Source organism: Lytechinus variegatus, chromosome 16 (genome assembly GCF_018143015.1).
Source record: "Lytechinus variegatus isolate NC3 chromosome 16, Lvar_3.0, whole genome shotgun sequence".
NCBI classification, from domain to species: domain Eukaryota; kingdom Metazoa; phylum Echinodermata; class Echinoidea; order Temnopleuroida; family Toxopneustidae; genus Lytechinus; species Lytechinus variegatus.
Genome location: NC_054755.1, coordinates 2468541 through 2494894, shown reverse-complemented (window position 1 = coordinate 2494894; position 26354 = coordinate 2468541). Strand labels below are relative to the sequence as shown.

At 35.5% G+C, this 26354-nt stretch overlaps 2 protein-coding genes across 2 annotated transcripts; both read left to right on the top strand.

Moving 5' to 3' along the window:
* The first annotated feature begins 845 nt into the window (after positions 1–845).
* Positions 846–9240, top strand: LOC121430162. Its single transcript, XM_041627439.1, has 8 exons — positions 846–897; positions 1547–1885; positions 2727–2971; positions 3796–3909; positions 4575–4731; positions 5068–5131; positions 8388–8692; positions 9086–9240. Exons 1-8 carry the CDS (start codon positions 846–848, stop codon positions 9238–9240), a joined length of 1431 nt encoding a protein of 476 aa, XP_041483373.1.
* A 2506-nt stretch (positions 9241–11746) lies between these two features.
* Positions 11747–26150, top strand: LOC121430160. Its single transcript, XM_041627438.1, has 11 exons — positions 11747–11804; positions 12285–12328; positions 13404–13470; positions 14276–14316; positions 14883–15359; positions 17376–17614; positions 21949–22065; positions 22656–22806; positions 23473–23602; positions 24493–24785; positions 26107–26150. Exons 1-11 carry the CDS (start codon positions 11758–11760, stop codon positions 26148–26150), a joined length of 1650 nt encoding a protein of 549 aa, XP_041483372.1. The 5' UTR covers positions 11747–11757.
* The last annotated feature ends 204 nt before the right edge of the window (positions 26151–26354 follow it).

Sequence of the window (26354 nt, the reverse complement as noted above, 5' to 3'; positions counted from 1 at the left end):
TGTATCACTTTAGAAACATCGCATGTAGAAATGTTGACATTCTGTAAATATGGTACAAAAGCATCGACATCTGATATTGGTTCAGGAATATCATTACAAGTACTACCTGGGGTGAACATAGTACTGAAATAATTAGCAAACACCTGTGCTATCTTGCTTGGTTCATGCTCAGGTATTCCATTGTTATCTATTGAGAGGGGAGCACGATTTTTTCTCTTACTACGCACAAATGCAAAAAACCTTTTCCTATTGTCATCTTTGTCTGATAGCAATTCATTTAAATATGAGTAGTATGACTTGTTTATCAACACTTTCACTTGATTACGTAAGTCCCTATACGCGTGCCAACTGTCGTTGGTATTTATCTCTTTGGCTATCTTAAACAATCTATTTTTCTTACTGATCATTTTCTTAATGTTAGGCGTTATCCAGGGACTTAAACGGTTATTACGGCTTCTTTTTCGGGGGATACAATCACGAATCGCCGCATCAAAAATATCCATAAAGCCGTCCCAAGAATCGTCAATATTATCAGCATCCATAAATAAGTCCCAAGGGGCATAATGTAAAATGTTATTTAAATGGTCTGTATCAGCCTTCTTATACTGTAGATAGTCACGCAAAATCTGTTTGGGTGGAGGCAACTTTTTCAACTTGACCTTAAAACAGATTGCATGATGATCGCTGGTTACTGGGTTTGCTTGAGTACACACATCCAGTACTAAGTGTGGACGATTAGTAAATAGAAGATCTATTATTGTTCCTACGCGGGGGTTTTCGGGTGATCGCCGGGTGACGTCATCGATCATCTGATACAGGTCCATGGATGACGTAATGCGTTCCAGATGTTGAACGGTTGGAAGATGCTGATTGGCCCAATTGACGTTGAAGTCTCCGGTAAAGATGACGCCGTGGTAGTCTGCTGAGGCAACTTGTAAATCATCAACGGCTGTCTGGAGATGATCCCAAAACTCTGCTGGGGCATTAGGAGGGCGATAAACAACACAAAGGAGCCATTTAACATGAAAACGTGATGTAATATCAACACACAATATCAACACACAACATCTCGATGTTATCCTTTTCTAGATCCTCGATCAATTGTATGATTTTAGTGATTAATCATTCAACTGGTATAATTCTTATATATATATATATATATATATAAAGAATGATGAAATGCATTTGTATAGCGCCATCTATCTTGAAACAGTCTATTCCGAGGCGCATTGTTATTATTTTTATCATTTACCCCGGCTTTAGCTCGAGCTGCCTTTCAGCGCTCGTACATACAAGGAATTAATCCTGCCGGGTTCCCATTTACCTCACCTGGGTAGAGTGCAGCTAATTGTGAATAAATTTCTTGCTGAATTAAGTTAAACACACCATGGCTAGGATTTGAACCCACGACCCTCTGTTTGAAAGGCGAGAGCCAGAACCAACAAACCACGATGCGCGCCCCCAAAAAGGAATCTCTGACAAAATGATTACCGGTATTTCCCTTGGTTCTACTGGTGATTTTATTTCCCCCTTTTTTAATAACAAGATCCACCGATTCCAAGAACAACAGAGACTCACCGCAGTATTGGTAACGAAGGTGGAATCCTATACTTGGATAGTTGTGATGTCACAATGGCTATTTTGCCAGGATCATTGGAGGCTGGCTCCTGTCACGATGTATCTCTTGCTCTGATTACTGAGGATCCACCAACAATCAAAGAGGATGAGTTTCTTACAGGTCATGGTGTAGAAATCGATATCCCGAGACTGTTGCTCTACTCAGGAAATCAGCCAATAACAATAACTCTCCCACATGCCGCATCACCCATGAAGGCAAATAAAGAGTTTGCTGACATCATTTGGAAACATACTGAATCGACATCATGTAAGTCGACATTAAGTCAATGTTTACGCTTGGATTTCAAAATGAAGTGTTCTTGCCAGAAGGTTTTAAAACCATTGAATGTTGGTGGGTGGCTTCACCTGGCAGAATTGACAAACGTTAAATACATTTATGTCTTTAATTTAATGTTTCAAGTGTACCTTATTGTAGGATGCTATATATTTAGCTGTTTATTCAAATTCGGGGTGTATTTCATTTTAAGTTATATTTATTATCTGAGGCCTGATGCAATCAGCTAGCAAGGTGACAGACTATAAGCATTTTGTCAAATATGTAATTGAAATTTAACTTTTTGGTTGATACTTTTCTTGATGATTTTGGAGTAAATGTTAAAAAGAAATAAACAGATGGACACTCCAAATGTAGCAGCAGCCTCGAACTCCTGACAGGCAAAAACAAAAACAAACAACAGCAATTTGTCATTGTCCATCACCATATAAGAAAGGATTTTCCCTAACTCTGAAAAACAAAATCAATCGATCAAACAATGATAATGAATTTTGAAAAATAAAATAAAAATCACAAAAGAACAGAGGTTATTGTTATTATTTTATTATCCCCGTTTTCAGAGTTTGAAAGGGAGCATTTTGATTCCCCTCCCCATCAGGTAGCTCGTCATGATGTCCAGATTTATGATATTTTTTTGTCCAATTTCGTGACATTAGTTGCGACTATCTTTGGTCACAATCATGACAGGCTTTAGGCCCATCACTTGTTCAGATTGTTATCATGATGGATACAATTCGCCCTATAGTGTGCGTGGTCATTTTAGTATAATCAGTCAGCTGTCATAGATGTTTTATTGAATAATTTGTTCATACAGCCCATCGCGTGAAGACATCTAACAAAAATACACGATGTATCATCAAAGAAAGAGAAATGGATATCATCATCTCTGCCAACTCAGTGATCAATGGAAGGATACAGCTATGGGTACCATTCGATATTCACCGTCACGCCACGGGGAAACTAATGGCTTGCACCCCTTTCCTTCCCGTTGATATGGTACAGGGCAATGATGTAACACTACGGATGTACATTCACGAGGACATACCTTACATTGCTGAGGTAAACAGAACATCTCGACTGTGAACTGTTTCTAAAAATCACTTAATAAACATATTCATATCTCATTCAGACTGTAATGATGAAATAAATTGATGATGTTTGGCTCATTTGAAGATAAGGTTCCAGAATGCTGCGTCTCAACCTAATGGCGAGCTTTGGGTGAAAAAAAAATCTCACACCCGGCGGTCCCCGGTCCGTGATTCTTTTTTTATCCTTGGTTGCGCTATCAACACAATAGGGCGCATTATCTATAATTTGTAGAAAATCGCGTCCTGTGGAGCGTTTCATGAAACGAAAAGTTAATAATTTTCACTGACTATTGTTCCTTGTGTCTGACTGACAAATTAATCGGTAGAAATCACTATTTCATGAAACACCCCTCCCCCATAAACCCTTTTGTAAATGCAATATAAAACAAGAATGGCGTCGATATTGCTGTGCGTATCATCCTGTGTTGGTGCTTTCGATCGACGCATCAACCCCAAAATATAACATGAATAATTATTGTTAGGTTTTGGAATCCACCCCAATTACAAGCCCCTTACTCTTGCCATAACAGATGACACGATTAATTCTAGTAATCCAAGTTGCACTTACCCTGAAGAGTAATCGTTTTCATTAATCAAATTATTATTACTATCATTTTATTATTATAATAACTACTATTATTTTCATTATAATTGTCATCATCATCACAGATTATACATGCATGATTTTATCATGATTGTTATAATTATTTTTATATGGTATCATTCTAATTCTGTTTTTTTTTCGTTTCTATTGTTATTGTTTACTGCTACCGTTGTAATCATTATTTGAAATAGAAAATAAAGGAAGAAGAGGAACAACTGTTAAACCGTCAGGTACATCCTAAAAGATGTTTTGAACTTGCACCTGAATCAAGCGACCTACAGATAGAATGCAATGGGGGAAACATGGTAAATTACATTCAAGACTTCATTATTCATTATCTCTTTCTATTCCATGAAATAATGTATATGAATTAGCAACGCTTAAAGCAATATATCATTCATAATCTACAAATAGCCTGATATCCCGGTACACAGGTAGATGAATAGAATATATACTAGGCAATTTCTTTGGATTGGAGACCTACAACTCTAAAAAAATATTAACAATAAAGTTATTTAAAAGAAAATTTCAAGGATAATTAAATTTGATGTCTCCCATGCTTTATTATGTATTAGAGAGAGAAAAAATAGACAAGAAATTGTTGGCTTTCTTTGATGTCTAAATCATTTTATTTGTTTGTTTATTTTGTTTTCATTAATTTCATTCATACTCGATAGAACCTATAAAGTAGCAAAATGAACTTCACACGAAATTAAATTGAATTCATTGATTGCTATTATCTTTTTTTTTATTGGAGTCTATTCCAATATATTTTGAATGAATAGCACTGGTTTACAAACTTATCACGTTGTTTGTAGAGTGCGTTTAGTACTAAAATATGCTCTAGATCTAAATTATATGAAAAAAATCAAATGATAAACCAGTTAGAATTTAATAATCGTCAATATTTACAATTTCACCAGATTATTTAAACGGATCTTTTATATACCCCTTGATTTCAAAATTCCAGAGCATCTCTGCTAAAGAGCTATTCAACCAACGGGAGACTCTTGTTTCGATGCCCATTACGACTGAACCCAATACCAGAACGCAAATGATTAACATCTCAATGTCAACCAAAGATAAAGATCCAACGACGAGCATGGCGTTTATGGCGATACGAACAGGTTTATACATCTTTTTCACTCCTGCGGCCAACTTACTTATTGCTTACGACTTATAGATTTACCAAACCTTAAAACAAAATTTAAAGAATTTTCATATGGCTCTTTCAAAATTGAATGTAGTATCATATCATATTTTTCATATCGGTTCCTGCATTACTCTTTCAATTTTTTGACAAAGCAGTACATTAATAACTGTAGTATAGGATTACTACTGCCAAGGTATTTTGATAAAACCAAGTTAACCACTTTATTTCTTTTAAAGATTTCCCTCATCTTGCTTTATCTTTATTTATAAAGAAATTGACCTTGCTCCCGATTTTATGTAATATTCTTTAGATTTCTCTACTGACATGCAATCAACACTTGATGAGATAATCACCGCTTCAGATACTGAGAGCAGGTAACAAAATGAAAAACAGTTGATAGATGTAGACATTGTAGCACTTTATTTTAAAACATGTACTAACATAAATGGAAATGAATGAAAAAATATTTGATGCGAAGAAAAATAAAGTTAGCATGCAAATTGAAATCGATATCCAGGAACGTACTCAGTAATAACAACTGTGTATACAACCGTGAAACCCATTATATTTATGATCAGGAAAGAATGAAATAATGTAAACGATTGGTACATTTTATGTGTATCTGATCAGAAAAATCAATATCAGTGAACATTTGAACTTATTTGATCTTTACTTTAAACTTATATTTTTTAGGGAGAGGGGACTTATAGGCGGATCCAGGGAGCGCCCCCCCCCCCATTGGCAGGGGAAAAATGAGGGAAAAAAGGGAAAGCCAAAAAGTGTTAACAATAACTATGACAATCCAATGTTCATGTATCATGCTAACTTCGTTCCAAGGTACATGTATCATGATACCATGCTGTTCCCAAATAAAAAGCTTGTCATAACAGTTGGCACACATAATCATATAAAGCGAAGATGCCTATCATTTTTGGCCGGGGGGGGGGTCTTAGGGTAAGGTTTTCCAAAATATATTCAGATTACTCTATAATTGTATTCCCAACAGGTCCTACTGGACAATACTTTAGGTTCTGCAGTGTCGCGCTGCTACGTGGTGTTATTGTCATCAATTTGGTACCCACAGACAAAATGTGGGCAGGGTCATTGTTGCCATGATAATTGTATTCATTTGTCAAATTTCTGTGTGAGCTCTGTATATCGCACTGATGGATGAAACGGTGGGTTCGGGCGATACATGACTGTGATCGGCCTCGCGTCCCGCCGAGCATTATGTTGATTTATAAGAATAAGCTTAGAGGTGACTTATTAGGACTACCCATTCAAGGAAACAAACAAAAATCAACCTCGAGCGGGCGATCGGGGAAAATGTGGCCCGAAAAAATCTGCCCCCCCCCCCATTGGGAGAGCTGCAAACGAAGGCTGGATCCGGCAGTGGGTTCTTTACCAGTTTTGTGATAAAACAACTCAAAGTGGGAGAGTAACTGAATCTGAATCGGGTTATACCAATTGCAAGTGCAAAGATAATTTGTCTTCAGTGTTAAAAGCATAAACTTGGGATTGTCTTTTAGATATCTACATTATTCGAAGCATTTCAATTGTAGGTGAAAATTTAGGTCTACAGGCAAGTAGGCTACTGATCGTTCTTAGCGCTAACAGAACACCAATAGGCCTTTCACATCTTTCATATTGTGATGTAAAAAGTTGATACAATATTGGGTATCCTTCGACATCACCGATTGTATCTGTTAGTTCCAACAATGTTTCTGTGCAGATGGAATGGAGAAATGATTGATTGAATCCTTTTATTTCATTTCGATTAAAAGACATTATATAACATACACGATTATCACATAATATGCCAATATACAAATACATGAAAATATGAAATGAAATAAGAGAACTTAAAGAAAGACCTTTAAGGCTTTGTTGGTAAAAGTTCCATCAAATACATGTAAACTGTACTATGTTTTACATTGCGTTACAGGCATATTAGAATCTTCAATTTGTTATACCCCACCCCCTTTAAAAAACATATCAGAATAGTCTTACAAGGGTATTATGTACATCCACACGCACACCATAACACACAAAACACACTCACCCCACACGACACATCAATCAGCTATCAGAGGGATTAGATGCCAAGGTAAAAAACTTGAAAATTATGGAATTCGCGGAATTACACTATCTTGGTTTAAGAGTTATTTGTCCAATAGAAAACAATATGTAATTTACAATAATATTTCTTCTGATTTTCAGTTAATACAATGCGGAGTTCCACAAGGATCAATCCTAGGCCCCTTGCTCTTTTTAATATATATTAATGATTTGACTTCTGTAACACCTTTATTATCATATGTATTATTTGCAGATGACACCAACATTTTTTGTTCACATAATAGCTTAGAAACTTTAGTAGATATAATTAACCGTGAGTTACCAGAACTATCTTTGTGGTTTAAGTGTAATAAGCTTTCACTCAATATAGACAAAACAAACTTTATATATTTCAAGCATACACACTTACATGGTAACGAATTTCCTTATAATATAAACATAGACAATATTCCTCTCAAAAGGAAAAGAGAAACAAAGTTTTTAGGTGTCACAATAGATGAAAATTTAAATTGGAATGAACATGTACGTTGTATAACTACTAGTATTTCTAGAAACGTTTGTATACTTTACAAAATGAAGAATATAATTCCACATACAACTCTAGTCATACTATACAATTCATTAATATTGCCTTATATATATCGTATTGCAACATAGTTTGGGCAACATGTGCAAAAACTAAGATTAATACAATATACTTATTACAGAAAAAAGCAATTCGAATCTGTACTGATTCCCAATATTTATCACACACAAATCCATTATTCCATAAACTAAAGACTCTAACAGTATTTGACATAAATACTCTTCAAAGCTTACTACTTATGTTTAAGTACGTAAATAACATGCTCCCACCTACATTCCACAATTTTATACTCTGAATACATCTATTCATTCATACCCTACCCGTAACTCTTCAAATTTCCATTTAATTAACCCCAAATTGCTTATTGCGCAGAGATCCATAAGACACCATGGTCCAGATTTGTGGAACTCTCTACCAGAGCCTGTTAAACAATGTTCGTCTCTTCACTCATTTAAGGCAAACGTTAAATCTATGTTATTATCAGAATACTTGAAGTAAAATTTCTGTGTCGTATCCTTTTTATCGTGAATTTATTCCTCCTTCGTTTTAGTCATTACCAATATCTTCATCTTGACCATCATCATCTCCATGGCCTTCATCATCATCATCATCATCAACATCATCATCATATCACCATCACCCTCAGCTATTTGAAAGAATATGCCCATTCTGCTTTATCAATGTTATAAATGTATTAATTCAATTAGTATAAGTTTGGGATTGTCATTTTTTTCAAGCAATCTGCTTATGATGACAATCCTTCTCCTGCAAATTGTGAACATCATATAGTTAATCATTTTTGTCTGGAATTATCTTTTTAGTAATCTTTATTTACAATTTATGCCAAAAATGCTAACATATTATGTTCATTATGTTATGAAAAATGTATTATACAAATGTTATGGATGCAGAAGAAAACAATAAATCAAATCAAAGTTAGGTATCCATCTTTTTTTTCAACCCAGAGAAAAGGACACCGGGATTGAGGATGTCATCACGAAGGATATGAACACAGATAAGTACTACCATCTAGGAATAGCACTTGGTCTGTCCTACGAAACACTTGACAGCATCCAAGCAAGTATCAGAGGACAAAAAGTAGAAGCTGGTGTTTATACTTCAAACCAACGAGCTGCTATTATCATGATCCGCTACTGGAAACACTTACAGCATCCTGACTCTCAAGCAGATGATCATCTGACAGAGGTGTGGACATCTGTGACCAATTCAAGAAAGCCCGACGTTCCTGTTAAGCAAGCTAGCAGCCTAGGTTTGCCATTTTATATGAATGCCGTATTGCTTTATGGTTTAAAATGCAACATCTACCCATTGAAGGGTTTGAAGTAACATACAAAAAATAATGTGATAATATAAGTGACTCGCGTAGTCAAGGGAGACTTTGACTATTTTTTTAATCGTCAAGGGAAATAAAATTAAAAAATGAAAGGGAGAATATAGTGTTATAGGTTAAAATTGTAAGAATTAAAAACCTAACGTTGTGGAATCATCTCCCATTTTCTGTCTGCTTTACTACGAAAAATAAATCATTTATAGACTACCTTAAGCCCTATATGTTGGAAACCTATTTCGCGTATTGCTAGGCTTTAAAAAGGTGTTGAAATAAATTTAGACACGATATCAATACGTTATCTTTTTTGTATAGACGAAACAGTTGGTTCTACTACGGAAGAGAACTTTGAAGACAAGTCATGTGGCGCAAGACCTGTTCGGACAGAAAGTTTCTATGACATTGGGACAAAGGCGAGTAAAATATTTGTGGGTGTTAAAAACAGATTCATCAAAGTCAAATACTTGTGATGTATATGACGCTCCACACTTGAAAGCAAAATACGGTTTTTACTCATTGACGAGCTGTTAGTGTCCGGGTAAGTGCATATATGAGATACTAGCTACATTGACACTATTATAGCCCTAAACAGTCTGCTAGTATATGAATTAGACAAGCCGCAGAAAGCAAGCACCGCTAAAAGCCTGGCTACCTATTCCAAGGTACAGCCTTGATAAAAAAAATGTATAGCTAGTATACGAGCATGGACGTAGACGAACTATGATGAGACCATATGGGATGAACAATAGGAAAGTGGGTGCAGTCAGTCAAAGTATCAGTTTTCTTCTCTCTATTATCTGAGAAAACAACACACATCGCTGACACGTGTACATCCAAGACCATACCACTCGTAGAAGAACACATACACTCTGCACAAGGTGATTTAATTGATTGATTTTACTTGGCAAGTCACCACAACATATACAGGAGCATTTTAAAACAAAAGGCTTGCATAAGATGATTCACGAAAACTTGAAAGTATTTTTTCCAGTGGGGTTCTCGACAGGTATAGAATTATGATAATAAAAGGTAAAATCATAGTATTTAGACAATGAAAAAAATCAGAACTCTCAAGATACAGAGATGGTATATAGAAGAATTTTTTTAAGAAAAAGAAGGAGAAGAAGAAGGAGAAAAAAGAGGAGAAAAAGAAGTACACACATCGCCCACGCGTAGACATCTTTAACATATTTGATCGTAGGACACCCACTGCCAACATGTTTGTTCTTAGACAGATCGTTCACATCTTCATTAGATTAGATCAATTGTCAAAGAGCGCACACACACCGCCCACATGTTAACATCTTCATTAGATCGACCACTCGTAGAAGAACGCACACACACCGCCCACATGTTAACATCTTCATTAGATCAGATCACTCGTAGAAGAACGCACACACACCGCCCACATGTTCACATCTTCATTAGATCGACCACTCGTAGAAGAACACACACACACCGCCCACAAGTTCACATCTTCATTAGATCGACCACTCGTAGAAGAACGCACACACACCGCCCACATGTTCACATCTTCATTTACTCCTTTACACTCAGCTACACTGATCATCGACAGGCACCTTCTCATTTATAAACGCACATCGCCTCGAACCTACAGTCGCTAATTGACACACCTCACTCCCGTATGCACGAACAACAGTTATGTAGATAGAATAGACACCCACTCGCACACTCACCTACTTTCTCTCTCCTCCCATTACGTTAACTAGCAATGTTACTGAATATCTGTCTGTGTTTACTTCAATTAAGGTTCACTTTTGGAAAATTTATCCTTAAAATGAAAGAAGTTCTTGCAGTAGAGTCTCGAGAACACCTGTAATCTTACCAGATTGCGTAATCTCACAGGAAAGTGGTATTTGGTGTATGGAATCTTACAAATTTCCTTAAATAAAACACCCTTTTCCCTTTTTAAACAGACCTGTTCTGTTACATTTCAGAAAAAAAATCCTGTTTTATGAATTTACAGAATGATTCTGTTATTGCTTTCGGCAAAATCTTCTTTTTTCTGTAAAATCACGGTTTTTTAACAGTGTTCTGTCCAATTTTTTGCACTGTTGAGACTGATTTTATATTTAAATGCCTGTAACAATTTAAAAAGTACTGATTTATTGTTATTATCACTTAAAATATATATGGGAAATATAGTGAAAGATTTTATATCATCTTTCTTTCTCAAGATCCCTTCTCTCCCGAGCATCCTTGAAACAAGAGGTCCTTGGGAGGAGAGATTTCAATTTCAACGAAGTAGAACTCCAAGTATCCGAAGTGACACATCAAGCAGGTCAGAAGCGCGGAATCAAGATTTTCTTAATGTTTATTTTTACCTTTTCACATGTTGACCGCGAATAATTTTAATCAGATAGCACTGAGTAAGTAATTCAATACATTGAAGTAATTTAGAACAAAAGTATGAACGTATGAGAAACAGTTCCATGGGGAAGGAGATCTCTTAGGATTTACAGCAAGAAATATTTTACCGTTGTGTGCGTTTTTGAAATCCTTCTCATGTAGTATCAGCACGTTGCAAGAGGACCAGGAAATTGGATTTCTAAGAACTCGTAAGTTTGTTTTATACTATAGTCATATTATCACTTGTTAAACATTCAAAAGTTTATCCCCCACCCCAAAAAAATAATGAAATAAAAACAATGATAATGATACAAAAATAAAAACGAATACGAACATAAACTGAATATCACGAATTAGGCCACACTTTTGTATAATGACAGTGGAATAAAAATAGAATTAAAGTATTTCTCAAAAAGCAATACTTATAGAGTTTGGATTCCTCACACTTTAGTGCGTACGAAAAAGGGGTTAACACATTCCTGTTCAAGATCAATTGTAAATCATATTTAAATAGGATATCTCTTTTATTATTAGAATTTCATGAGCCACAAACCAATAATGGTTTACTTATTTTTTACACATTTATTTCAGCTGGTGCTTATTCCAGTATACGCAGAATGCCATCATACTCGAGTCTCATAGGACTACGTGACATATGGCCAAGGTATTTATTGTTCTGAACCAAGATATTTGGTTATTTAGTTTGCATAACTTTGTATAAGTGCTGTATATCCTCTCTAATCACGATAATGCGTAATTACAATGACTATAATAGTTAGCTTCCCTTCGGAATCAATGAATAGTAACGTATTACACAATGACTAAATGAGGCTTGAGTGACTCACAGATTGAAAGTGAATTGACTTGGTATATTATAGACATGTGATTTGGTCTTTAGGATTATAAATGAAAACACGATACCCTAAGGAAAAAAATCAACTAGCACCTCTAACAATGCCACAGGAGGGCACCTTTTTAGGTGTAATCACCTTTCTATTCTGAATGCGGCATTAGGTCCTCTATATCTAGAATAGAGTAGAATTGTGAATGTGTGCCAGTGCGGTAGTTTAGTTGCACGTTTCTAAAGTTGAACCATCTCTTATTACAGTTTTATCCTTGTATTATTTTCTCTTTCCTCGTCCAGAGATCCAAGCTTTCGGAGATACCATGAACGTGATGAAGGAGAAGGTAGATATCTCTTATATTCCATTTCAAGAGATCATAGTGAAAAACAAAGGAGTTCTTAAAAGTTTTGGAACTCATTGCATGCATTATTCATAGGCAATAGTTTAAATAATAATTTCTGAAAATCCCTTATGTTTACGATGTTTGCATTAAAAATGCGAATATTCGTAACATGCCAGTGGAAATACCTGGTACCTAAAAAGTAAACGAAGGACGTTATAAGTTTAATGTGCAGATTGATTATAGGAATCATAGATTCTTTCCATAGATTTATCATCATGGCCATTTCGAAATCATTGCAATTGCTAAGTTTTTAAGTGATAAAAAATTGATTCGATTAAGAGAACGAAAAGTAGAACGTCATCTAACTGGAATGTTAAGAAACATGGACTGTTTTTTTTTTCAATGCTCGCTTAACGTTCGCCCTTTTTGGTTGGCGGAAAGTGTCGGTAGGCTCCTGTAGCAGAAAAGGGCATTTGAGTACCAAAGATCAAATTACAATACCTGGTTAAACTCACTGTCTAATATTAGATTCGTCTTTGTGACGTCATTAAATCAGGGCATAGCTTTCCGGGAATTCGTATTTTTTATGTGTATTACTAATGTCACATTATCACTTGTGAAATATTTAACAGTTTAAAGATATAAATAATGACAATAATAATAATGAAGATTAAGTAGTCCAGACTATTTGTATAATGACAGTATTGGCGAAATAAATTCATGATATCCCCCAAAAAGCGATGCTTGTAGGTGTGAATTCCTCAAAGTTTACTGCCAAATAAAGATAGGTTCATCCCCACCAGCTAAAAAAACAATAATAATGATGGTAGAAAGAGCAATGCTTATAGAGTGTAGATTTCTCAAACTTTACTGCGAATGAAATAAAATTGGTTAACAAGTATTTTAAATCCCTTTTTAATGGGATATCTCTTTACTATTTCAAATTTCCAGGTGACAATTATTGTCCAAAAGTCAGTTAGAATGAGTCGAGCTGTGCTATTATTCATTTGTTGAAGAGTTATTTTGGAGCCACGAACCAATGTCGTTCATCTAATTTTGTATATGTTTATTTCAGCTGATGCTTATTCTAGTATACACAGATTGCCATCATACTCGAGTTCCAAAGTTCTACGTGGCGGAAGGTATTCATTGTTCTGATGTAATCTTTTCGGTTAAATTTAATTGACTTTCCTTTATAAGTGATATACATGTTCTCTAATGTCACTCATTGCATATCATAGTGACTGTTATAGTTAGCTTCCTTTGAATAAATATGGATAGTTACGTATCACACATTGACAAAATGATGATAAAGGTGATCCCTTACAAAGAACACCAAGAACAACAAAAATATCAACATAACATAAAAAAGATAATTACATTGAACATAGACACATTAAACATTTATAACTAAAAAATAACTTAAAAAAACTATGATGGAAATACAGTCAATGAAAGCAATGCAAACATTGATACTGTGTTATACAAAATTAACATGTTTGTTTCAAATTCAAATCGATAAAAAGATACACATATCCACATGATAAAAATATTTTTCAAAATGGAAGTAGCTTCGGCAAATAAATTCATTTGGTGAATTAAGCACTTTTATTTGATTGTAATTGGTCTTTATTATGCTGCACCTGAATTTTACAGGGCTTTGTGGTCTAAAGCCGCCACAACTGCATATACAAAGGTCCTATACGTCCGGAATAGTGTAGAATTGCATCCATTTACACTTCTGTGTGTGGAGTACATGTGTGAGCGCATGTGGGTGAGCGTGAGGGAGAGAGAGCGAGAGTGTGCGGACGTTGCGTGTGTACGTGCATACGTGTGTGCCAGTGTAACATGGCATGATGGTTGCATATTTCAAAGGGTTAAAAGATGAAATTTCTCACAAAGTATTTATAGTTTTACCTTGTGTATTTTTTTCTTCCTTTTTTTCAGACATCCAGGCGTTCGGATGCAACATGAACGTGATACAGAAGGTAGATATCGTTTGATATTCTATTTCCAAGATAGACGAACCTTGCTCAGATCAAAATATAAAGCAAAGTACATTTTCAGGGGTTCTGGTACTCATTATATGGAATCAAGGCATTATCATAAAACCCCATCCAAGTAGAGAATAAAACGGCATTCGCACGATATTCCCTTTTCATAACTTCGTCAGATCTCAGCACTAAAACAGAAGACACTCTGCCTCTTACGAAAGGGTAAGAATATCTTTAAAAATTTGTAGCAAGCATTCCTTTCATGGTATGGGCTTTCTATCTCTGTAAATGTTTTTTAAAACATTCTTAGCAAAATGAGTATTTTTTTTTTCATTTTTCCATCTGACAATTCCTCCAGAAAAGCAACGGCTAATGGTTGACTTTGAATCATAATTATGACGCAATTTATTCGTATACCTACAAGCAGGATTATTTAAGAATAGTTAATGAATCAAAAAAAGAAAGTAGGAATCATGCAATCCCAAGAGCATTCCGTTAAAATTAAATCAGTAAGCATACAATGACGAGTAATCTTTATCAATATTCATTTCAAACACGAGGATACTCCGAGCAAGACATAGTTAAATGGATGGAATCTGGGGAAGTAAAACCAGCGGATTCAGAACCTGACCTGTCAGCCGCAATGCCTTTAGATGACCAGAAAGGGGTAACGGAACCTGTTCATCGTATCTCGTCAATGAGCGGTCATCATGATGAAGTCCCAGTTCAAGGCTTTGATAGTCAGGTGAATGTCACTGATGATATCGGCATTATCCGGCTTGAGGAATATGGTATTGAAGTTCACGTTCCATCGGGTGAAGCTTACAGCGCAAAAGATATTACCGTGGATGTTATCGATGAGGTTCCACCTGAGTTGCTAACATTACTGAAGGAAACTGGAGCTATCATTACCGTTGGTTTGAAGATGTCGCCTTCTGATGCATCCTTTGAGAGACCAGTTAAAGTGACTATGCCACATTGTGGTGTGTTCCAAAAACCAGAATCTGCTCAAATCGTCACCTACTATCGCAAGAATGGTAAGGTCTGAACACATTTTCTTTTTTTTTTTCACTTTCAAATTTCAAAGCAAAGTCATTACTGTTTCATTTCAAATGACATACTGAATATACTGTATGTCTGTATAATGGTTCTTATTAATACCCCGTCGTGATTTCTCTTGTGTTGTATCTGATTTATGTTTCTTTGTATTATATTCAAATGGACATCAAATAAATAATCAAATTTTATTGAACTGAATTGCATATTTTTTCTTTTTGAGGGGGTTTATATAGATATAAATTTAATCAATCAGGCAAATCATGATATCGAGACTGAAATATGTGAAATGAAATGTCAGTTTGCATTTCAATCTATATCAAGCTTTAACATGCATTGTCATGATTATTTTAGTTAGTGATGAGAGATGTTACTCACTCAATATCAGGCCCCTGGCCCCCGAGAACGATGTTTGTCTCACCTGCGACTATATATGATATGATATTTGATGTGGAGGGCCACAGAGTTCGATTTTGGGACCACTTCTGTTTTTAATTTATATCAATGATATAGCAATTTCTTCCCCAATTCTTTCGTTTATTTTATATGCTAATGACACCAACATTTTATTATCCCACAGAAATTTAGATGACGTGATTAATTGAATGAATTCGGAATCGAAAAATGTTTCGTCGTGGTTTAAATGTAAAAACTTAGCTCTAAACATAAGTAAAACTATTTTTTTATTTTCAAACTTCTCATAGGAATGACGATTTTCCCAAGACATTTCAATTGCTGATGAGCCCATAGAAAGAAAAAAGAATATGGAAGATATATGATATGAATACTATACAAATAGTTATATTTTTATATCATTAAAAACTGCTTCCTCTTGTATTCACCGACTACTTTTCATATAATAACAGTTTACAGTCATATCGTACACGAATCTGTCAAAATATTCTCTTAGAAAATTCCAGAACACTATTAGCACATAAAACACTTGGACATCCAATACAGTGCCAGATTCAAACAGTGAAGATTTTTTTCTCCTTTAAAAAATGTATTATTATTATTATTGAATAAATATTCACAGAGTTAAATGAACACATTATTTCAACAAACAGCCGGGAAAAGTATCAAAATAAAACACATTGTAGGGACCAAGCGTTTGTCACCCCTCCCCCCTCCCCGGCCATTATGTACCTGCACCCTTACGTTAACACATGTATGATGAATGATTGTAATTGTTTTGTGGGGTTACCTGCAACTTTCTAAGAATCGATATGTAATAGAAAATGCAATTTTGTTCAATGTTCTGCTTGTTAGTTATACGTATATTTTTATTATTTTATTTTCTTTGTTAATGTGTTTATAAAAAATGTTGCAGAAATCAATAAATGCAATGAAATAAACTAGTCGTTTTTCCGACGGCGGCGTCAACATTGAAATCTTAACCTAGGGTTAATCTTTTGAAATTACATCATAAAATGGAAATGGTTCATGATGTGATCAAGGGTGATCTAGTAATAATGGATATTCTGCCTGAGTTTCAGATCAAATGACCAAAGTCAAAGGTCATTTAGGGTCAATGAACTTAGATCATGTTTGGAGGATCAATATCGAAATCTTAACCAAACGATTAAATTTTTGAAATGTCATGATAACTTATAAAGTATGTAGACCTAGTGCATGAAATTTGGATATAAGAGTAATGAAGCATTATTAAACATTCTGCTCGAGTTTCTGGTCCCATGGCTAAGATCAAAGGCCATTTAGGGTCAATGAACTTTGGCCATGTCTGTGCTATTTTTGAATTATCATTGTAACTTTACTTTGAAACTTTATGGAGCTAGTTCATAGAACTTGGACTCCAAACGTATTCCGACCATGGGCCTCACAGACCTCTCTGAAATTCGATGAAGTATCATTCCAGCGGGTATATTCTATAAAAATGCCAGGGCCTCTATTTTCACAGTAAGTATAGCGATTAATAAATTTGCATTATTTTCTTTCATTTATTGTTTTTGATTTCATCATCTTATTTGGACGAATAGCTTCAGACAGTTTTACGGCAATCCCTTCAAGCAAAAATGGTCTGCAATGCATCGTTAGACAACGAGACCTAGATATCTACCTGAACCACTTCTCAGAATCCTGGATTGTAGCTCTTTTCACATGGGCATTCATTGGGAAACGAGTTATTTGCACTCCTTATATTCCGGTGTCAACCCCAAAGAATGCAAAGCATGTCTTGCGTTTGCATGTACGAGACGAAAATTTCCGAGAAAGAAAGGTAGGTCTTTCCTAATTTTCCTTTTTTTACTGTATTCATCACATAATTTTATATAATATGACCTTAGACCTCAGCTCATTCCATCTACATGTGGACATTGATCCAACTGGCGTCGATCGAGGGCGATGTCTACTGCTTCGTTCTAAGTTGTGTTCCGATTAGTAAGGTCTCTTGTAATTGTTTTCAACCATGTTAGATGCGGTCTCCCTCTTTTCACCTTCTCTCCATCCGGTTTCCATGATACAGCTGTCATATGGTGCTTTCTGGCATCCTCCGGATGTGACCAAGCCATGTCAGCCTTCGTTTTGTAATAACTTGGCTGAGTAACTTTTGGTTTGTTTGGTTCCTTATAACTTCATTTGTAATGTGTTCCCTCCATGAGATATTTAAGATCCTTCGTAGACATTTGTAATGAAAAGCATCTAGCTTTTGCCTGTCTCGTACCGCAATTTCCCAGGTTTCACTGGCATAAAGGAGGATTGATAACATGGTGGCTTCAGACACCCTCACTTAGGTTTGTATTCGGATGTTCTTCACTTTTCAGACAGCATACATGCTCCCAAACATTGACTGCGCCTGGCCAATCCTTTAGTGAATCTCCTCTGAATATTTTCCATTGTTACTAATTGTGCTACCAAGGTACTTGGATGAGATTACCTTCTCTATTGCCTCACCATCTACATGTATGGTTACTTTAGGTGTGCTCTGGCCTATGTCCATTACCTTACATTTCTTCATGTTGAATCTGAGACCAATCTTGTTTATTATTTCCTGTGTTTTATCTGTACTCATTTGTAAATTATCTTGTTTTTTTTCTTCAAAAAGTGCGATGTCGTCAGCGAAGTCGAGATCAAACAATTTGCTTTGTCCATAAGGCATACCTGTTGCCGTTTGTTCTACACGTCTCATTCCATAGTCGATGACGAGGGGGAACAGGAAGGGTGACAGGATGTCTCCTTGTTTGAATCCTGTGTGAATTTGTTGGTTCAGTGTCCCCCTTTCCATCTGAATGCAGCTCTTACTGTCTGAGAAAAAAGCTTTCATGATCCCAATAATTTTGTCCGGAATTCCATAGGATTTAAGAATTGACCACATTGCTTTTCTGTTCACGTAATCGAAAGCTTGTTTGAAGTCAACAAACATGATTGACAGTGATCGTTAAAATTCCCTTGTCATCTCTATCACTCTCTTTATAGTATGTATTGCACCTGTATAAGATCGACCCTCACGGAACCCAAACTGTTGTTCTCTGAGTTGTGGGTCCACTACCTTGCAGATTCTTCCCAGTACAACACTTGCCATGACTTTGCCTGTAACAGGTAGAAGCGTCACCCACCTCCACTTTGCACAGTCTGTTAGATCACCATTTAAAGCATTACTATCAGTCCTGTTTGCCATTCTTTTGGTATTTTTTCGTGTTGCCATATCAGGTTGCACAGGCGGCATAGCTCTGCAAATTGCAGTCTTATAAAAATATTTAAGCACTTCTGGGTGAATTCCATCTAGTTCAGGTGCCTTGTTGTTTTTATATCCCTTCAGGGCATGTTTGATCTCTTCTGTAGATATCCCATCAGTGTTGATATCCAGATATTCTGTCTCTGTTGTATTCACATCGAATTCCTCTTCTGGGGATAGTTGATTGAGAATTTCTTTAAATTGCTCCATCTATCTTAGTTTTACCCCTTCTGTCGTTTTAAGTGGTTCACCATCTTACTCTTTTCTTTCATAATCTTATAAACAGTTCTTATGTCATTTCTAGAAGTTGCTTTTTCGGCTTCTTGGTCTTGTCTCTGCGTTTCTTCTTCACTGTTTTATCCAGTTTCTTGTATTTTTCTTCATCTTCTGCTTTATTAGAAGACAAGTAGGGCCTACCTTGTTCTCTGTTCTTTCCTTTCATCGTTGAACTTTCAGGTATCATCAGAGATCCACTGTTCTTTAGGGGACATCCCGATAGTCCGCGGGTCCGTTAGTCCACGGGTCCGATAGTCCGAGAGTCTGATAGTCCGCATTGTGTGTAAAATTATGATCAGGTTATAGTGAGATCAAATGTCATTGAGAGGTCAAAAGGTCAAATGATACGAGACCATGGGGTTCTATTAGGCGCCGACCCATGCCCCCCCCCCAAAAAAAAAAAGGAGGAGGAAGAGGGGGAAAGAAAGAGAAGAAAACAGAGAGGAAAAGTGGGAAAGAAGAGAAGAAAAAAAAGAGGAAGAGGGTGAAAGAAAGCGAGAAGGGGATAGAGGAAAAGAGAAAGAAAACAAAGAAAGAAAACAAGATGGAAAAAAGGAAAAGGGAGATATTGATCGGGACGTCTATTTGATGACCCCCCAAAAAGGTTTTAGGGGGCTTTATTTACACATTTTAGCCCCTAAATAAGTTGTCGCCAGAATATGATCCCGGGGAAAGAGCTTGGGGAAAAAACATACCCTTAACATGTTTGGCTAGTCTTAAAAAAAAAATATTGGAAAAAAATGATAACCAAAATACGTTTGACCCCGCGATTGATCAATCTTTTAAAACCACCCTTTTTTGGAAAATTTGTGTTTTTGTAACCCTTAAAGAGTGCACGCGCAGCCCACGCCCAAAACTGAAAAAAACCACCCCTTTAAACGCGTTTTTTTTGGTCACTCATTTGTACAACAACATATTTGTCAGCCCACCCCGGGCCCCGGAGAAGTACTTGTCAGGGGGGGGGGGTAAACCAATGGTCTCGTATCTTGACCTTTTGACCTCTCGATGGCATTTCATCTCACTATACATATCCTGATCATAATTTTACACACACCGCGGACTATCGGACCCGCGGACTATCGAACCTGCGGACTAACGGACCCGCGCACTATAGGGTTGTAACCGTTCTTTACGGGTCCTTCTTTTAAGTCCCATTGTTGATTTGGTGGCATCCTTAACTACCTCTTGAAAATGATTCCATACACCGTCTAGATCCTCTTCTAGGTCATTTCTTTGATATCGCAAGTCTATTCTGTAGTTCGAGTTTGAATTTTTATTGTATTTCTTTGTCTTAAAATTTTCCAACATCAAATTGTTTATTTTTGTAACTTTCTTCTCTTGTCTCTTGAATTATATTTTCAAGAGTCCCTTTAGTAGATAGTGGTCACTGTTTATGTCCGCCCCTCTAAAAGCCCTTTTATCTTGGAGTGATGATTTCCAGCGCTGGCTGATACAAATAAAGTCAATTCCATTTGTTGTATGCCCATCTGGAGAACGCTAAGTCTTTTTGTAGATGTACATGTATTTGTGCTTAAGAAATGTGTTCCCAATGCACAAGCTATTTTCTGCACTTGTTGTGAGAAGTCTTTCTCCATTATCTGTGCTACAGTCTCCTGTTGCATGTAGACCTGTTGTGCAAAAATAGAAAAATCAAACAAAGAGATAAACGAAAGTTTAGAAAAATTGAATAAATATTAAGAAAGTTATGAGCATTTGAAGTTTAGATCATTATTGTAACAAAGATCCTCCCTTTGACAATGCGACAAAGATGTGTGATGTCACATGTAAACTACTTTCCTATTTTCTATATATTTCACTAATAAAATGCCTCTTTTATCACATCTATTAGTAGATCATATTCTTCCTATAGGAGGGCATGTAATACAGATTTTCAAATAATATAGATAAAGAGTTTGTATCACCCTAAGAAAGAGCAAAAATACACATTTTGAGGGTAATTCGTAGTCAATCAAAGGAGAAGTTGTTCACTTGTGACATCACAAATAAGTTGTCGCATTGCCAATGGGAGGATCTCCATAGCTGTAGTCAAGTGCTCATAACTGTCCAATTATTTGTCCAATTTTTCTCAAACTTGCTTTTATCTTTTTCTTTGATTTTTCTTTGTCCACATATGCCAACTTCAAGATTTCATTCCCGTTAATTATCCAATCTTTGCATTAAAGTTTCTAATTACTAATACGATGTCATGTTTAGGAACATCTTGTAGAACGTTGTCAAGCATCATTCTGATAGAATTCATCCTTGTCTACAATATAATATGATTATATGATTATATGATTTCAATTTGTCATACCGAAAATGATCCACTTTCCTTTCTGCATAAACGTGTTTCTTACCCCATCACTAAAATAACCTAACTTTCATGTAAATGTCTTAACTATCCAAACTATCTGTCAAAGTCATAAATTAATGAAAGCCAAAATAGATACTTTATTATTGAGTTCATTTGATTCAACTTTGCTCTTAGCCCAGTGATCATGGTAATATACTGAATAAGAGGAGTATATAAATAGGGACAAAGACTATGGAGTTTAGATGTGATATTAATTGATTATTTTCTTGATGTTTGTGATTTCTATTAGTTTGAGGAGGGATACAAGGCGGGTACCACAGGAAAGTATTTCTTAGTGAGATGGCGCTCTGGGGGACTACACATTACATGTACTTGCCCAGAAAGTAGCCTGAATGACAAGGTTAAGGTAATCTAACTAAAGTATTTTTGGAAGTCGATTTGAATGTACAGGGCTTCGTGACATTTACTTTAATCGGAAATCCCAATGGCAAATGAACAACTGAAGATCATTGGTGCATACGCATTTTGTTAAGAACGCTTACAAGGCACTTTTTAAAACTGTTATGATGGAATATTATTACACCTTCTGAATATGTTAGTAGCGCTTTTGGAAACAAATATCTCACATAAATGAGAAATGCTGGGGATAGTATTTCGATAGACCATACTGAAGTCCAGTATGAATATGCCAGTGCAATAAGATTAATTAATTTATTTATTTTCATAATTCTTCGAGGTTATTGTTTGAAAATATGATTTTGCAGTTTTGCATTTAAATGACATTTTTTAATGGCCCTACGCACTACATTGGCCTACTCTTGCATTCGTACTTATGTTGGCATTTTTATTAGGCTGGCAATTTTGATTTTCTTGATACTTTTGGCTAGCCGAGTTTGTTTTCAATGGCATGATAGGAAACACCAGAAAATTCAAGATATTTTCTACCTAAAAAATATCTGCTATCATTAGTAATTCCTTTCTTTTCTTTCTTTCCAGACCATAGATGGAAGTAAGATTACCCATTTGCCTGAGAACGAAGTGTCATTCATTGTTGATACTCGCAACTCAGAAGATGATTACATGATTTTAGAGTTCATCATAAAACAGAGCACAATAGAAAATATCTTAGTGAAAATTTGCCTCCAAGGTAAAACTTTAAGCTTTTCATCCAATTTTTTACAAATATTCGTATATCGTTCACTGTTTGATAGCGAATGCCGACAAGAAATGATTTCATTTTAAACCTCATGTATGTAACAGCACATTATTTATAATTTCTAAAAGAATTTAGAAAGTGATTGATAAATATTTCTTTTGAAAGCAATAGACCTGAAAAATTAAATTACTCAAATATTATGCTTAAAGGCAATATCTAACTCCAATGAAAGTAAAATTGTTTATATCTTTAAATTCAAGGCGGTTCGATAACTGATTCTTTGTGTATCTTAATTTTATTCATTATTTTTTATCAGAATTATGATCTTTGTTATCATATTCCTACCAATATATTGTGATTTACAATCACTCTCATTAGGATCGTCATTATCATTCAATTAATATATGAATATCATTACTGCCATGAAACATATTTGTTTCTTGTTATTATAGATTATCATTAATTTTGTTACTTTTATTTCTTACTTGTTCTTGTAATGTCCATCATGGGAGTTAATTCATAGATAACAGATAACAAATCACAATCATTACGGCATGAAATTGGTTTAAATTATCAGTGGTAAATTCATCAAACGGGTGTGTCAACTAAGTACTTTCATATAAGAACATAACGTTTGAATAATATTACTTCTACTAGACTCAGCGGTAGGCGAGACAACTCAAGAGCAAGCTATATCTACATCTCAGAGACCGGTCACGGCCACATCACCCGGTATTCAGCCTACTCCTAGAGGAGCGACCAGTGACGTTCCTACTTTTCACCACGGGTAAAAAGAAAATTCAAAGTAATATGAATTGGACAAATTTTGTATTAAATTAATTTTTGGTCCTTAATGAAATAATTCAAAGATCGGTTGTTTTGTTATAGATGAAAGTTATGTACGCTGTAAAATATATTTGTTAAAATTTTAACCTGCAGGGTGTGTGCAACCAATTTGGGGCAGTATTTTACCCAGTGCGATATCGAAGCATATTGTCCAGTAAGGTTATAAAATAAGCAGCAAATACTTTAGAATGGGTAAAACTTTCATCACACTGGATAAATGGAAATTCCCATTGTTGGTTGGACACATAATTACCCTCATAGAACATTTTTACCCAATATTTTCAAGTTTCTTGCCAACCTAACATATTCATTCTAATAATTGTATCAAATATAATGACAGGTATCCACCCCCCCCCCTCGCTATTAGGAAGTATTCGCAGTTTCAACGGGGATTTTAGAACATCATAAATGCATTGAAATAAAACCCCGTCAAATCACATGAACAGCTGAGAAGTCTTTGTCGAAAATTGGTTAACCGGGAAAGCAAATCATTTCGAGGTTCAGACCTGACGAAACACTGAAATTATGTCGTTTGTCCAGAGTCACTGCTTTTTTTATTTATCGATTTTCTACAAAGACTGGTTTGTCATGAAGGCTTTTGACAGTATATTATCTACGTTCCTGTAAGCGTCTCCTGCGAAAATTTTCAACTATACTACGCGCTGGTGAAAAACCACCTTTCTTATTCAAATTTGCAAATTTAGTAAATCAAGTACGTCAAAGACACACTCGAAATTAGCTTGGTTGCTCTACGTTCAAGTTCTTAAATATGTTATATGTCGATGTAACGTTTTAACTTTTAATACAATATCATATATTTACTTTAACCAGTTCCTTTCAGGAAGGGTTGGCGAGACATGAACTGAGTGATGCCATTTTGCTCGATCTTTCGAAGCGAATTGATTGCACGGTTTATCCAGTCAGTGATTTTGCTGTAGATTTGGGCTTTGATGGTGCCACCGCAACTTCTGCAGAGCATTTGTCGATACAGACTATGGATTCACAGAGGAAATACAAAATTATTCTTGACAAGTTTGTCTTGAATAATGGAAGGTGTGCTCAGAAACTCATAGATGCATTCAAAGATAAGAAAAAGCAGCTCCTTGTAGACCTCATAAAAGAAGGTAAGCCTGTAAGATTTGCAACTGGAGTAAAGAAAAACAATGTTCGTTTTTCCCGGCCAAACTAAAAAGCTCGATTTTGAGAAGAAATCAAAATCGTTGCTTCCCTAACACATTAAACAATACAATGATAATGATATTGATAACACTAATATTGTTATAACAACAGACATTATTTTTTTATAGCACCATCCATATAAATCATATGTTGACCGGGCTTTAGCTCGAGCTGCCTTCGAGTGTTCAATGCATTCAAGGAATTTATCCTGCCGGGTACCCATTTAACTCACCTAGGTTAAGTGCAGCAGAATGTTGGAAAAAATTTACTCAAGGAATACACGCCTTTGCTGGGATTCGAACCCATGACCCTGACGCTTTGTTATTACCCTTCCTTTTCTCATAGAAATATCTTAATCTCCTTTTCGTATTAAACCATTTTTCACACGCGATGTGGGATAATAAAGTTCAGGACACGCTAAACATATTCTCTAAGATGTAATTATAATATATCTATACACTACATTAATACATTTCTAAAGCTTTGTTCAGCGGTCAGTAATGTGAATGAGTATCGCCTAACATTCCAATACTAGAAAGCTGTGTTGGTGATTGAATGGTTATTTTTAATCGTTTAGAATTTAAATCTGGCCTTTTTTCAGCCGTTCTAAGTCATAATTGACATCCAGGTAATTCTATTTTGTTAGTCCATAAGTCTCTCTAAGCCCTTGTTTTACATGTGAAGTTATTGAAGATTCGAAGGCTGCGGACAAAGATTATATCCTGAAATTTTCAGCTAACATTCCATGTTTGACAATGGGTATCTTTTTTAACAATACAAAAATATGGAGATATTTGATTTTTGATTGGGCATCCGATAGAAACAAACTTTGAATTCGGTTTGTTTAGTTACCCAATACAATAACTTACATTTTCACTTTGTATCCTTAACATATAACCATTTCAGGACATACACACTCATCTAGGAGGGCCTAATGAAAAGGAATCGTGACTTAAATGGGATTTATCTTTGCTAACAAAATGCTCTATTCATGGCAATGGTGCTGACGATAACCATGATGATTATGATGATGATAATGGTGATGCATTAAATTAGTACCCATTCGAAAATCTAATTGATTATCTCTAGCACCCTGAAGCAACGATCATACATGAATAGCATTTGAGAAGTTAATAATTCACCTCCTGATGTAGCTATAGGCTACAAGTTTGATCAGTATGCTCTTATCAAGCCATCCTCAGAGAATTTCCATTAAGTCTAAAAAAAAATATTAAGTTGAAGCATCCGTTTGTTCTTTATTTGTAGCTATCGCAAAACAAGGTGTACAGAAGGAATCTGGAACTATCTAGGAATATGCACTTGTCTAAGATCGGAATGTACAAGAGCAGGTAAATAATATTTTTCTTGGGCTCAAAGTTAGATTTAAAAGTCTACATTATTTATTTTGTAAACCACCCCTTCCGGAGATGGTTCATGAGGTATCATGTTTCGGGTCGGTCTGTCAGTCCCCTTTCCCTTTTTTGTAATGAAGAATCGTTCAACGAATCGCCTTC

What these genes read in the sequence shown, in the direction of transcription:
- LOC121430162 (XM_041627439.1), top strand. Translation starts at nt 846, where the DNA reads ATGTTGAACGGTTGGAAGATGCTGATTGGCCCAATTGACGTTGAAGTC. An exon ending in ACATACCTTACATTGCTGAG is followed by an intron (nt 2,972 to 3,795) that starts GTAAACAGAACA and finishes TATTTGAAATAG; the next exon opens with AAAATAAAGGAAGAAGAGGA. An exon ending in TAAGCAAGCTAGCAGCCTAG is followed by an intron (nt 8,693 to 9,085) that starts GTTTGCCATTTT and finishes TTTTTTGTATAG; the next exon opens with ACGAAACAGTTGGTTCTACT.
- LOC121430160 (XM_041627438.1), top strand. Translation starts at nt 11,758, where the DNA reads ATGCCATCATACTCGAGTCTCATAGGACTACGTGACATATGGCCAAG. An exon ending in ACATGAACGTGATACAGAAG is followed by an intron (nt 14,317 to 14,882) that starts GTAGATATCGTT and finishes TTCAAACACGAG; the next exon opens with GATACTCCGAGCAAGACATA. An exon ending in GTTCCTACTTTTCACCACGG is followed by an intron (nt 23,603 to 24,492) that starts GTAAAAAGAAAA and finishes TACTTTAACCAG; the next exon opens with TTCCTTTCAGGAAGGGTTGG.